Genomic DNA, 13,978 nt, shown 5'->3' with positions numbered 1-13,978 from the left:
CTTTGTTTAATGAAAAACAACTTGTGCACTAAGGTTTTTGTTTGTGTTTTTTTTAAAGAACAAATGAGGAATATAATTTATATATTATTAAAGTTCTATCCAAGTTTTGACATCGTCGTGGTTCTGGAGTCCGTACTGAAAAAAATGCGAAACCAAAAGAACAAATGTAATATAAGGGAAGTAATCCAAAAATGATATTGAAATAAATCAGAATTAGGGTAATGTTTACCGGCAACATGTGAAATAAATAAATGTTATGAAACTAAATGTATTAAGCGAATATAAAAAGAAAAATAATCATGTATCGATCTCAAAAATGATAAGTCTATCTCATTTTCCACTGATGCATATACAAAACAATTGAAAGTGTAATGTGTGGCAATGAGGAACAGTACTTTACTCCGGACGGGCGTAAATTCGGACATTTTCATTTTATGTCTAAAATCGAATATTTGAATATATTCGAATAAGGGAAAATGAATATTTGAATATCATTTTTGTATTCGAATCCCATCCCTTCTATTTTTTGTTCATTCAAAAAATTGTTCGCAATCTGTATCGATGTGGCAGGAGTTCTGGAAATGAATTTATATTTCTCAACTTGAAAAACAGCACTCGCCCGGTCGGTTTAGTATTTAACAAACTTTACTCGCCCGACCGTCAACTTCACTCGCATATGCGGAGCGGTCGAGTGGATTCTTTAAGTCATGCATAAGCCCCGCTGGACTTTGGCCTGTGAAGCTAAACAAGAGGCCCATGATGGCCTGAATCGCTCTACTGGCTGGAATCAATAGGGCTCAAGCCCTTGATAGTATGAACAATCTGAGTAAGTTTTGAATAAAGAGACCCATAATGGGAAATTTATCGCAGAAACACGAAGAAACGTAAAATTTAAACTTCAAATGGCTCCTTTTCAACAATAAGTTGGACAAATTTTCTTCACTCTCAATGTTGTTCTGGCCCTTGATGATATAAAACATCCGTTGAAGTTTCAAAAGGATAGAACTTAATATGTAAACAAACAAGAAATGTGTTTGTTGGAAACACTATGCCCCCTTCTGCGCCGCTTTGAATTTTTTGTTGTTGACCTTTGACCTTGAAGGATGACCTTGACCTTGACCTTTCACCACTCAAAATGTGCAGCTCCATGAGGTACACATGCATGCTAAATATGAAGTTGCTATCTTCAATATTGCAAAAGTTATGGCAAAATGTTAAAGATTTTAATTTTTTCTCAAATTTAAGGGGAGATAATTCTGGACTTATAACTCCGATATTGCTCATTTTCAATACGATTTGACTCATCATTTAGATAAAGACACTGTGCAAGTTGGGAAATGATTGGATGAAAACTGTGGACTTTATTGCCTAAACAAGCCTTATTTCACAATTTTCTCAAATTCAAGGGGAGATAATTCTGGACTTTTTACTCTGATGTAACCCATTTTCAATAGAGTTCGAGTCCTCATTAATATAAAGACACTGAACAAGTTTGAAAAGAATCTGATGAAAACTGTGGTCTTTATTGCGTAAACAAGAAAAAGTCGCACGCACGCACGGACGACGGAAACCACGCCATGGCATTAGCTCTTCAGGCCTTCAGCCAGTAGAGCTAAAAACCATTCAGGCTGTATTAACATCTTGAAAAGTGAATATGAATATTAACAAGATTTCTTTGAGAAACACAATGCCCCCCAGTAAGCCAAATATGAAGTTGCTATGAAGTTTATCAGGGTTGCCACCAACCTGATGAATTAAAATTCCCTGACTTTTCACTGACTTTTCCCTGACCAAATCTTGGTTTTCACTGACTAATTTCGGGACATATTCAGCCTCCTCCTCCCGATACAGCTGACCAAATCCACCCATTTAACATATAATTTTTAACAAATAACAAAGCAGTACTACTTGTACACTAATCTATGCATGATGCCAGGCTATATAGTAAAAAATCAATAGGAGTCATCAGATTCTGCAAGTCATGATTCTTGAGTTATCATCCGGAAACCATTTTACTGTTTTGAGTCACTGTGACCTTGACCTTTGACCTAGTGACCTGAAAATCAATAGGGGTCATCTGCCAGTCATGATCAATGTACCTATGAAGTTTCATGATCCTAGGCAGGGTTTTTTTTTGGCCCGATTTTGTAGCCGAAATTCGGCTATATTCCCTATCGCAAAAGTATACTTTTTTCTTAACCAAATTTTCAATTTTCAAAGTATAAAAAGGGCAAATAATTCTGTCAAAATGCACGCCAGAGTTATCGAACTTTGCCTGCCCAGTCCCCTTGTGATAGTTAGTAAGTGTACCAAGTTTGAATGCAATAGCTTTGATACTTTATGAGAAAAGTGGACCTAAACACAAAACTTAACCAGACGCCGACGCCAAGGTGATGAAAATAGCTCATAACTTTTTTTTTTAAATGACCTTGACCTTTGACCTAATGACCTGAAAATCAATAGAGGTCATCTGCGAGTCATGATCAATGTTCCTATGAAGTTTCATGATCCTAGGCATAAGCGTTCTTGAGTTATCATCCAGAAACCATTTCACTATTTTGGATCACCGTGACCTTGACCTTTGACCTAATGACCTGAAAATCAATAGGGGTCATCTGCGAGTCATGATCAATGTACCTATGAAGTTTCATGATCCTAGGCATAAGCATTCTTGAGTTATCATCCGGAAACCATTTTACTATTTCGGGTCACCGTGACCTTGACCTTCGACCTAGTGACCTGAAAATCAATAGGGGTCATCTGCGAGTCATGATCAATGTACCTATGAAGTTTCATGATCCTAGGCATAAGCGTTCTTGAGTTATCATCCGGAAACCATTTCACTAATTCGGTCACCGTGACCTTGACCTTTGACCTAGTGACCTCAAAATCAAAATAGGGTCATCTGTGAGTCATGATCAATGTACCTATGAAGTTTCATGATCCTAGGCGTAAGCGTTCTTGAGTAATCATCCGGAAACCATCTGGCGGACGGACCGATGGACCGACCGACATGAGCAAAACAATATACCCCCTCTTCTTTGAAGGGGGCATACAAATTTAAGTTTGATTCATCTGTGTTCGACGTCATTTTGTCTGACCAAATTTCATGAAGATCCGACAACAAATGTGGCCTCTTGAGTATTAAGAAGGCAGATGTTGACGCCGCATGACGTACAACGGACAATAGGCGATCACAAAAGCTCATTATGAGTACATCGTTACCATAAAGTACATGTAAAATAAACAAATATTTAAACAAGATTATTAAAAAATGTCATATTTTAAAGAATCTGGTATATATTTGATTATTTTACATATACTTAAATGAAATTATGGAAATAATCAAATATTGATAACTTTTTCTTTTTTCAATGCTATCATTGATGCAATAATTTTTTTTCTCAATTGTTGTTGTTTTTTTCAATTAAATACCTATGTACTAAAGAACGCATGTTTTCTGGAGCTCTGTATATGCACATGGTCATAGATTTTTCATATCTTATCAAAACAACCAAGTGTCTAGGCATATTCCTGGCTACCATAAATGAAAATGTTGCTTTTGATATTTTCTGACTTTGCACGACATACATTTATGGCAAAGCCCTCCATCAAAGTTTCCGCAGGATTTGACAGTTGATTAACAGTCACCATAAAAACTCCATCACAGTGCTTTTTAATGCAGAACTGACTAAAATAGGCAGCAATAATAAGGTAGATGGGCAATATTTATAGCTATGTAGCATACTTTTTACCAATTACTTTCTTAAAACAACTCTAAATGACTTTTTCCTCACATAATATAGCGGTTATAGTCTAAATATCATTAGGCCAGAGTTTTATTATTTTCTGTTTAACGGGATTTTTTTTGGAAAGTTTGAGTAGGTGGGAAATAAATAAAAATAAAAACTCAAAAAAGTTTCATAGGAAAAATAAATAAAAATAAAGCATAATAAAATTATTTTATTTTTATTTTTGGAAGTTACTAAAAACAGTAAAAATAACTACCTGTAAACTTGCCTGGTATTGCCAGACAGTGTCCAGTCAGTATAAAGTGTGAGGGGCTCAAAAAAGTTTAAAAACATGAAAAGAAGTTAAATGTTTAAGCAAACTTTTGAGGACACAAACTGTTGAAAAAGCAGATGGTGTCGATCACAACAGCATACCATGAGCATTCCTGCTCAGGTCAGCTAATAGTAAGAACAATTACAGCTAATTAACAGTTTTACATCCGTCTGCCTACGGTCAAATTTTAGGGAGAAGTGACTTATGTCTTGACTGGCATTTTTTAGGGAGAAGTCAGGAGAAATAAGGAGAAGTCTTGTTGTTTTTTTGTTTTATCTTGTAATTATTTGCATTAGTGTTTACCCTTTTAAATTACTGAATACAAGATGTGCATTATGAATCCTGCTTATTCAATTCTCTTTATAGTTAATTAAATCAACAATCAAGTATGAAGAAAACAACATCCACCCCACAAATAAAAAAAAGTGTTTATTATATATATATATTTTTTTTTGGGGGGGGGGGTATTTTGGTATTATACATACATATTTAATATTTATTTTGTCTTCTAAATAAAACATTATAATTACCCTATACTCAAATTCCAGTAGAAACAACAATAAAAACATTTACATACACAAGTCTTTGACAATCACAACAGTGTTACCAAATGACGTCAATTAAACCAATCCCTCAAAAAGCAAGCTGTCAATGATGTCGGTAGACATCAAAGGTCTTTGATATTGGTGCGGATTTCTGGGAGTTAAAACTGAAAACTTGAAACACCTCAGCAGGTGGCAAATTGCCAAAAGGCATTGATCAATACTACGTTACCGGCAGCATGCAGTACTGTCAGATACAGCATTAATACATAAGCTCCATAGAGGATGCAATGTGTGAAAACTATCGGAGATTTAACTTTATTGGATTATTTGTATTTATTTTTATCGGGTGTGAGGAAATGAATTGTGTTTGCTGGAATTTAAATGGGAGGTTGCTTTACAGGTATTGTTTGTTTATGGATTTACTTGAAAATTAGGGCGAAATGAATTTCATCCAATAAACAAAAAACATGATGAAACACCAACCTATTTTTCGGATGTGTACTATATTCGGACATACTTTTTCGCCGATAAAATGTTTAGACTTCGGGGTGTTTTCAAAGTTATTTGTTTTGTAAAAACAGCATTGTTTTGTAAAACAGCCAAGGCTAAAATACACTATTAACTTTTTTTAGAAGAACTCTTTTTGTTGGATACGGAGGAAAAAAAAATAAAAAAAAATTCCATTTTATTTTTTATTTCACTTTTCGGAAAATTGGATACGGCCCTCCCGTTAAACAGAAGATAAAACAAGATGTGTTTGTGAAACACAATGTCCCCCTATATGACGTTTGACCTTGAAGGATGACCTTGACCTTGTGAAGGATGACCTTGACCTTGACCTTTCACCACTCAAAATGTGCAGCTCCATGAGATACACATGCATGCCAAATATCAAGTTGCTATCTTCAATATTGCAAAAGTATTCATAAAATAAGCGATTTGGGCCACATATATTTGACCTCTGACCTTGAAGGATGACCTTGACCTTTTACCACTCAAAATGTGCAGCTCCATGAGATGCACATGCATGCCAAATATCAAGTTGCTATCTTCAATATTGCAAAAGTATTTATAAAATAAGCGATTTGGGCCACATATATTTGACCTCTGACCTTGAAGGATGACCTTGACCTTGACCTTTCACCACTCAAAATGTGCAGCTCCATGAGATACACATGCATGCCAAATATCAAGTTGCTATCTTCAATATTGCAAAAGTATTTATAAAATAAGCGATTTGGGCCACATATATTTGACCTCTGACCTTGAAGAATGACCTTGACCTTGACATTTCACCACTCAAAATGTGCAGCTCCATGTGATACACATGCATGCCAAATATCAAGTTGCTATCTTCAATATTGCAAAAGTATTCATAAAATGAGCGATTTTGGCCACATGTATTTGACCTCTGACCTTGAAGGATGACCTTCACCTTGACCTTTCACCACTCAAAATGTGCAGCTTCAAGAGATACACATGCATGCCAAATATGAAGTTGCTATCTTCAATATAGCAAAAATTATTGCAAAATGTTAAAGTTGGCGCAAACAAACCAACAGACAGGGCAAAAACAATATGTCCCCCACTACTATAGTGAGGGACATAAAACTCTGGCCTTAATTTGTGAAGTGATAATCTCGCAGAATTTAACAGTCATCTTACTACTACTATTAACCTCTTTTGGAAACAAAACATGTGCTATGTCTGTTTTGAAGAAAACAGTTTTCTATAGAATTTAACCTGGCTGGTGCAATTTTTATGAAAATACATGCATTTTTATTATGAGGACAAGGCTTCAAAGAGTAAACAACAATATTAACACAATGTGTTTGCGGGTCAGACTTAAAAGCTTTTAAGAAAAGGCATTAAGGAAACCTGCAGTTGTGTTTACAATTGTAATAGTGCAGTCAATGTCAATGCAAAATATAAACAAGAGGGGCCAAGATGGCCCTAGTTCGCTCACCTTTTTTACAAGGCCTTGTTCATTGCTTAGTTAAAAATTCAGTACCCTAGAGCATATTAGATTGGTTCTCTTCTGTTTACTTTTGCAGTGTGAGCATATGATTAATTCTGATTGAGCAGGGTTCGACACTAAGGCACGTCCGACAGACATTGTCTAGTAAGATCGGTGATCGGGCTAGTAAAACCGTGGGCTAGCTTGTCCGACTGGTCGTACATAAAAAATCTGTACTGATTCATATAACTATAACTAACCGAAAACCTTTTTCTCTTCATGTGTCAAATAACTCTCGTATCCGTTATTTACATCAGAACAAAACTAGCTTATATAAATAAACTCAGAGCATTCACATGATTCATCGCTATTTTTAGACGCAAAGGAAAGCTTTCCGCAGAAATTGCTTGTTTCCATTGGTCAAGTTGTCATGAATATTAATGATTTTCTGCAGTGTCTTAAAACTTTACATCATGTTTTTACGACTTCTATCGAAAACCGGTTTATCAATGTAAACATTTTGGCGTAGCAGACAAGAGAATGTAATTTAAAGAATGGCTTTGTTCAAAATTAGATTTTCGTCCGACAAATAAGTTAATAAAGAAGAATCTGACGGCAAAACTGATACAGATTATGATGGAAAAAGGGCCTTGGAGCTGTGGTTGCATGGAGCACAGCGGTCAAGGAGGCCAGAATTTGATGACGTTGAATAAATGTCACCTGCTGTACAGACAACATCATTTGTTTAACTGTTGATAAACAGCAGTGTTTTTTTTCACCATTTTGGGAATGGGGCCGGGTCCCTTTGGATTGGGAAAATTCGCAGCGTTTTGACTAAAATTGGGAAATTAGTGTTGTTGTTGTTTTGCTTACAAATGTTTCAAAATTGAGGATACAAGTGTGTCCAGTATTATATTTACTGAGGTTGATCTTATATGGATGGGATGTGAACAAAATATTGATCAACAATATTGGTTCCATTGGGAATTTTTAGCTCCCATTTGGGAAAAATATATACTCTTTTTCATTGGGAATGGGTCCGGTCACCGGACCCGATTTTGAATGAAAAAAAACACTGAACAGTGAAATTATAACAAACAATTTATGTTGTTAAATAGTTTTATTTTATTTTTTACTCTGTGCATCAAAAAAACTTTCTTGTGTTCACTAATTATTTACTGATAAAACCTGATTAAACAGTTACACGACACAATTGTGTTTATTTGCTATGTCATTTATGTTCTAGTAGACATCAGAGTCGGGCTAGTACATTTTAAGAGGAGCTGGTCCGATGGTCTGGCTGTATAAAAAGTTAATGTCGAACCCTGTTGAGTACTGTCCATTTGCATGGGTTTTTTGCATGCAAACATTTACATAATGCTAATTCTACATGTGTTTACAACGTTCAAGTATCATGATTATTGGATCAAAACTATGGCCTATAGTGTGTTGACAAGGTTTTTGTAAGATAATACCCCAAGACCCAGATTTTGTCCCCACATTACCAAACATCAAAATTGACCTAGATATTGTCCAGACAAACATCCTGGTCAAGTTTCATCATTATTGAACCAAAACTCTGGCGTATGGAGTGTTTATGAGGTTTTTGTAAGATTTGACATGGTGACCTATATTTTGACCCCCCATGACCAAACATCAAACTTTGCTTACACAAATAAAATATTAATATTAAGACAAAGATTCATTATCTCCACGTTTTTCGGAGAAAAAGTGAGATATTGAATTGATGTGCGTCTGTCCTCCTACACTATTAGCACTAGAACCTTGAAACTTACATACATGGTAGCTATGAGCATATGTGCGACGGTGACAGTGACGGAATTTTTATCTGACCCCTGGGTCAAAAGTTATGGGGGTTGGGGCTGGGCAGGGTCAGAGATTTTCACTCATTTTTTTATGTTATTTTACATTAACTTCTTCATTTCTGCACCGATTTACTTCAAAATGATACTGAGCCTCTCTTATGACAATAAGGTCAATCTCAACGATGCATGGCCCCATTACCAACCCTGGGGCGCCCCGGCCACATAGGCCACGCCCACCCAAAATTGCCTTTTACTATAATTTCTTCATTTCTACACCGATTCACTTCAAATTGATACTGAACCTCTCTTATGACAATACGGTCAATCTCAGCTATGCATGGCCCCATTACCAACCCTAGGGCATCCCGCCCACATAGGCCACGCCCACCCAAAATTGCCATTTACTATAATTTCTTCATTTCTACACTGATTCACTTCAAATTGATACTGAACCTCTCTAATGACAATACAGTTAATCTCAACTATGCATGGCCCCATTACCAACTCTGGGGCGCCTCACCCACGTTGGCCACGCCCACCCAAAATTGCCTTTTACTATAATTTCTTCATTTCTACACCGATTCACTTCAAATTGATACTGAACCTCTTTTATGACAATACGGTCAATCTCAATTATGCATGGCGCCATTACCAACCCGCGGGCGCCCCGCCCACATAGGCCACGCCCACCCAAAATTGCCTTTTACTATAATTTCTTCATTTCTACACCGATTTACTTCAAATTGATACTGAACATCTCTTATGACAGTGCGGTCAATCTCAACTATGTATGGCCCCTTTACCAACCCTGGGGCGCTCCGCCCAAAATAGGCCACACCCACCCAAAATTGTCTTTTACTATAATTTCTTCATTTCTACACCGATTCACTTCTAATTGATACTGAACTTTTCTTATGACAATACGGTCAATCTCAACTATGCATGGACCCATTACCAACCATGGGGCGCCCCTTGATCAAACATGCGGCGTGGGGATACGTGTCGGCCTCTGCTGCGCCATTTCTAGTTAAATCTGAAACAAAATTGTGACCTCTAGAGTGTTTAAAAGGATTTTGTATAATATCATGAAAATTTTGACAATCTAAGGGCAATAATTCTGGCATTTATTATGCGAATTTGCTCATTATCAAACTTGACTGAGATCTTGTGGCCATATAGCTTCTCAGCAACTCTGATACACAATGCTTGAGAAATGTGAATGCTAGAGTGTTTACAAATCAAATGTGGATGGACAGACGACGGACAAAGACGGGCCATGTTTTTAGACCGATCGGGACCATTTTTGAACTTATCTGAGATATAAATAAAACCAATGTTTTCATCAAGTTTCATGATGATTGGGCAAAAAATTTGACTTCTAGAGTGTTCACAAGCCTTTTACTATATAAATACAAGGAATACTGCCTGCCCCCTGGAAGCCATGCTTTCAAAGGACCGGAACCATTTTTGAACTCAACTCTCGTATCTAGAAAACAAATGTTCTAACCAAATTTCATGGTGACTTCTAGAGTGTTGACAGCGTTGTCATTAGGGAAAAAAAACGAAATGTAACAGGAAAGTGCATTTATCCGGAGGTGCCAGTAAATGATATACGTTAACAAAACTGAAACAAAATAACTTCAACAGCGAACTATCGTTCTTAATCGAAACACAAAATAAATAGTTGTCTATGTTTCTTTTTTTTGGACAGTGACCTGTTGACTGTGTCACAGTTTGTGACCTTGCATCAAAGTCATACACTCTCGTTACCCGCTCCGCTATTGGACAATTATATAGATACGACCAATGAGAAAGCTGTTAACATATATCGGTTACTTCCGTTTCAGACATTTTTTTCATTTTTTTTCAGAATTTTAGCCGGCCTAAATAACATTTGAGACGGTCAAATTGACCGCCGGCCACCTCCTAATGACAACATTCACAAGATTTCTCTATAGCCAAATAAGCCATCGTGTGAATACGTTTTTTGTCACTGTGACCTTGACCTTTGACCTAGTGACCTGAAAATCAATAGGGGTCATCTGCCAGTCATGATCAATGTACCTATGAAGTTTCATGATCCTAGGCCTATGAGTATTCTTGAGACATCATCCAGAAACAATTTTCCGGTGTCGAGTCACCGTGACCTTGACCTTTCACCTAGTGACCTGAAAATCAAAAGGGGTCATCTGCGAGTCAAGATCAATGTACCTATGAAGTTTCATGATCCTAGGCGTACGCTTTCTTAAGTTATCATCCGGAAACCATTTTACTGTGTCCGAGTCACCGTGACCTTGACCTTTGACCTAGTGACCTGAAAGTCAATAGGGGTCATCTGCGAGTCATGATCAATGTACCTATGAAGTTTCATTATCCTAGGTGTAAGCGTTCTTGAGTTATCATCCGGAAACCATTTTTCTAAGTTGAGTCACCTTGACCTTTGACCTAGTGAACTAAAAATCAATAGGGGTCATCTGCGAGTCATGATCAATGTACCTATGAAGTTTCATGATCCTAGGCGTTAGCATTCTTGAGTTATCATCTGGAAACCATTTTACTATTTCAGGTCACCGTGACTTTGACCTAGTGACCTTAAAATCAATAGGGGTCATCTGCGAGTCATGATCAATGTACCTATGAAGTTTCATGATCCTAGGCGTAAGCGTTTTTGAGTTATCATCCGAAAACCATTTTACTTTTTCGGGTCACCATGACCTTGACCTTTGACCTAGTGACCTCAAAATCTATAGGGGTCATCGGCGAGTCATGATCAATGTACCTATAAAGTTTTATGATTTTAGGCCTAAGCGTTCTTGAGTTATCATCCGGAAACCATCTGGTGGACGGACATACGGACGGACAGACAGACAAACCAACATGAGCAAAACAATATACCCCCTCTTCTTCGAAGGGGGGCATACAAACAAATTATTAACTAATTAAATTTTAAAACAACAATCACACAGTAATTAAAGAATCAAAATCATTAACTGTAATATTTTATGTACTTATTGAAAAGTTGCACAATACTATTAATTGAACAACATATGTAACTAGCAGATTTTGATATCATAATACTTATAAACATTCCTATTAAAATGAATGTAATGACAACATAAATGATGTTATAATATTTTTTTCTAAAATTTATTTGATTTTTATTTCTACGACATTATTTACAGATCATCAAGACATCAGCTGACAAGATGAGTGCTTTCTGTTATCTATGCTCTGCACCATTCTCCTTCTGTGGACTGCATCAAGGTCAGACTGAGGGGGGTACAGCAACAGGCCTGTGACCATCATCCAGTTAGGCAATCAACCAGGCCCTTTAGAAATTAATGGACTGGGCTCACATGCCCTGGAAGACTCTCAAGCTTGGGAGTTTCTGACATCACGAGTCCACAGTTGAGATTAACTTGTCATAAGAGAGGAACAGTATCAATTTGAAGTAAATCTGTGTAGAAATGAAGAAATTATAGTAAAAGGCAATTTTGGGTGGGCGTGGCCTATGTGGGCGGGGCGCCCCAGGGTTGGTTATGGGGCCATGCATAGTTGAGATTGACCGTATTGTCATAAAAGAGGTTCAGTATAAAATCGAAGTGAATCATTGTAGATATGAGGAAATTATAGTAAAAGGCAATTTTGGGTGGGTGTGGCCAATGTGGGCGGGGCGCCCCAGGGTTGGTAATGGGCCATGCATAGTTGAGATTGACCGTATTGTCATATTAAGAGAGGTTCAGTATCAATTTGAAGACAATCGGTGTAGAAATGAAGAAATTATAGTAAAATAACCTAAAAAAATGAGTAAAAATCTCTGACCCGGCCCCACCCTCACCCCCATAACTTTTGACCCAGGGGTCAGATCAAAATTCCAAATAGTGCAGGGTCGCACATATGCTCATAGCTACCATGTGTGTAAGTTTCAAGGTTCTAGTGCTTATAGTGTAGGAGGAGATAGAGTCCAGGACGGACAGACGAACAGACGCCGGAGATAACCACAATATCCCCACGCTTTTCAAAAAGCGTGGGGATAATTAAAGATCTTTCTTACTAGATACAAGTTTTAAAGGCTTCATTTCCAACCCTCAGATACTGATGAGCAGCAAACAGCATAAAACCTGAACAGACTGCGAGTAAGTCCTTAAAGAAATATATCATATTTCTTGAACTTAGATTACAGTATGCACGATGTTGATACTTAAAGGCTGTCTGAAAAGTCGATATTATGAATATTTACGTACCTTTGGAATCCTCTTTGCCCCGAATGTCAAAATCATAACAACTTTATAATAAGGGGACGTAACTGGTTTATAGGTCAGACGGTAGTAAAAAAAATTCTACTCTACATAGTATATTGCAGCAGTCAAGCTTGACTTCTGCGCGACGAGTGAATGTATAAATGTAATATATGCGATTTGAAAGAAGGTAAGCAAATAAAAACAACGTCCAAAATTGATTTTTATAAATAACATTTTTAATATGTGTTATACAAAAACAATGTGAAATCACCTGATCGATACGACCATTTTCATAACTACACGCCCAAATTTAATAAAGAATCGCTTCTTGTTTTAAATCGACTCGACTCTCATTATATTTAGTGAGTTTTTACTAAGCGGGAGATATTATTTTGTGAAGTGCTATGAAAATTCGCAGCGAGTAAAGGCGTGATATTGAAGGTTGTCGGCTCTTTCGGCACAAAGCCTTTTTCGGCCCGGTTTGTCAGGCTCATTCGGTCCCAATTACTGGCTCATTCGATCCAAGTATTAGGCTTTTTCGGCCCCATTTATAATTTGCATAAATCTTTGTAAATATATTGTTCGATACTCTTTTTAACTATTATATACTGTTTACTACAGTTTTAATTATCTTTATTACTATTAATTCCATTTGAAAATGTTTCTTTTGCTTACAGTAAGGTACGTCGTCGCCGAAATGAGTCGTTACAATGCTAGGAGACGGCTTTTCAATAAAAAAAACTACAAAGTTAATTCTATTACATATATGTTGATAACTTTTAAATGATAACAGAAAGGAATACATGCGTCTTTAACAATACAATACAGTATCGTAACACAGCCATACGGATGTATGTGGGGCTAACAGTTCTCACACATACACATATACATCGTACTAAATGGCATACGTTTCATTATACATTATTTATTTTTTTAATTTTGCTTATTTATTAATTATTTCAATAACATTTCACTTGTGTTGTTTTTTTATATAGAAATAATTTAAAACAACAGAAAACAACTGAGCACATCAGAAAAATATAAATAAATAAGCGATCGGAAATGCCTTCAACGTGTTTGCAAATATCGTCATGAAAGAACATAAGAAAGAAGGGAATTTGTATATAATTCATTAGTGAATTGACACTAATCAACGTACTTTTTCATAAGCAATAGTCAATTAATTTCCATTAGGAATCAAAGTAACACATTTGGTTTTAATTTACAGCATACAATTTAACCTTATGTGATATGCATCGTTAATGCATTAAGCAGAATGTGTTTTTCTGTGATATGCATCGTTAATGCATTAAGCAGAAGGTGTTTTTCTCCGACCATGTCATT

The 13,978-nt window shown here is 36.5% G+C and overlaps 1 protein-coding gene across 1 annotated transcript in view; it reads right to left on the bottom strand.

Annotated features, from left to right (window-relative positions):
• LOC127855627 (dnaJ homolog subfamily C member 24-like) overlaps positions 1–12,664 on the bottom strand; it is a 50,592-nt gene extending 37,928 nt beyond the window's left edge. The window contains exons 1-2 of the mRNA XM_052391377.1: positions 12,638–12,664; positions 9,353–9,426 (exon numbers count right to left, since the gene is read on the bottom strand). Of these exons, the coding sequence (XP_052247337.1) occupies positions 9,353–9,355 (3 nt within the window). The 5' untranslated portion in view covers positions 9,356–9,426; positions 12,638–12,664. The remainder of the gene's footprint in view (positions 1–9,352; positions 9,427–12,637) is intronic.
• Positions 12,665–13,978: the final 1,314 nt, after the last annotated feature.

The sequence above is a fragment of the Dreissena polymorpha genome, chromosome 1, assembly GCF_020536995.1.
Source record: "Dreissena polymorpha isolate Duluth1 chromosome 1, UMN_Dpol_1.0, whole genome shotgun sequence".
Classification (NCBI taxonomy): domain Eukaryota; kingdom Metazoa; phylum Mollusca; class Bivalvia; order Myida; family Dreissenidae; genus Dreissena; species Dreissena polymorpha.
This window is presented reverse-complemented; position numbering and strand designations above follow the sequence as displayed.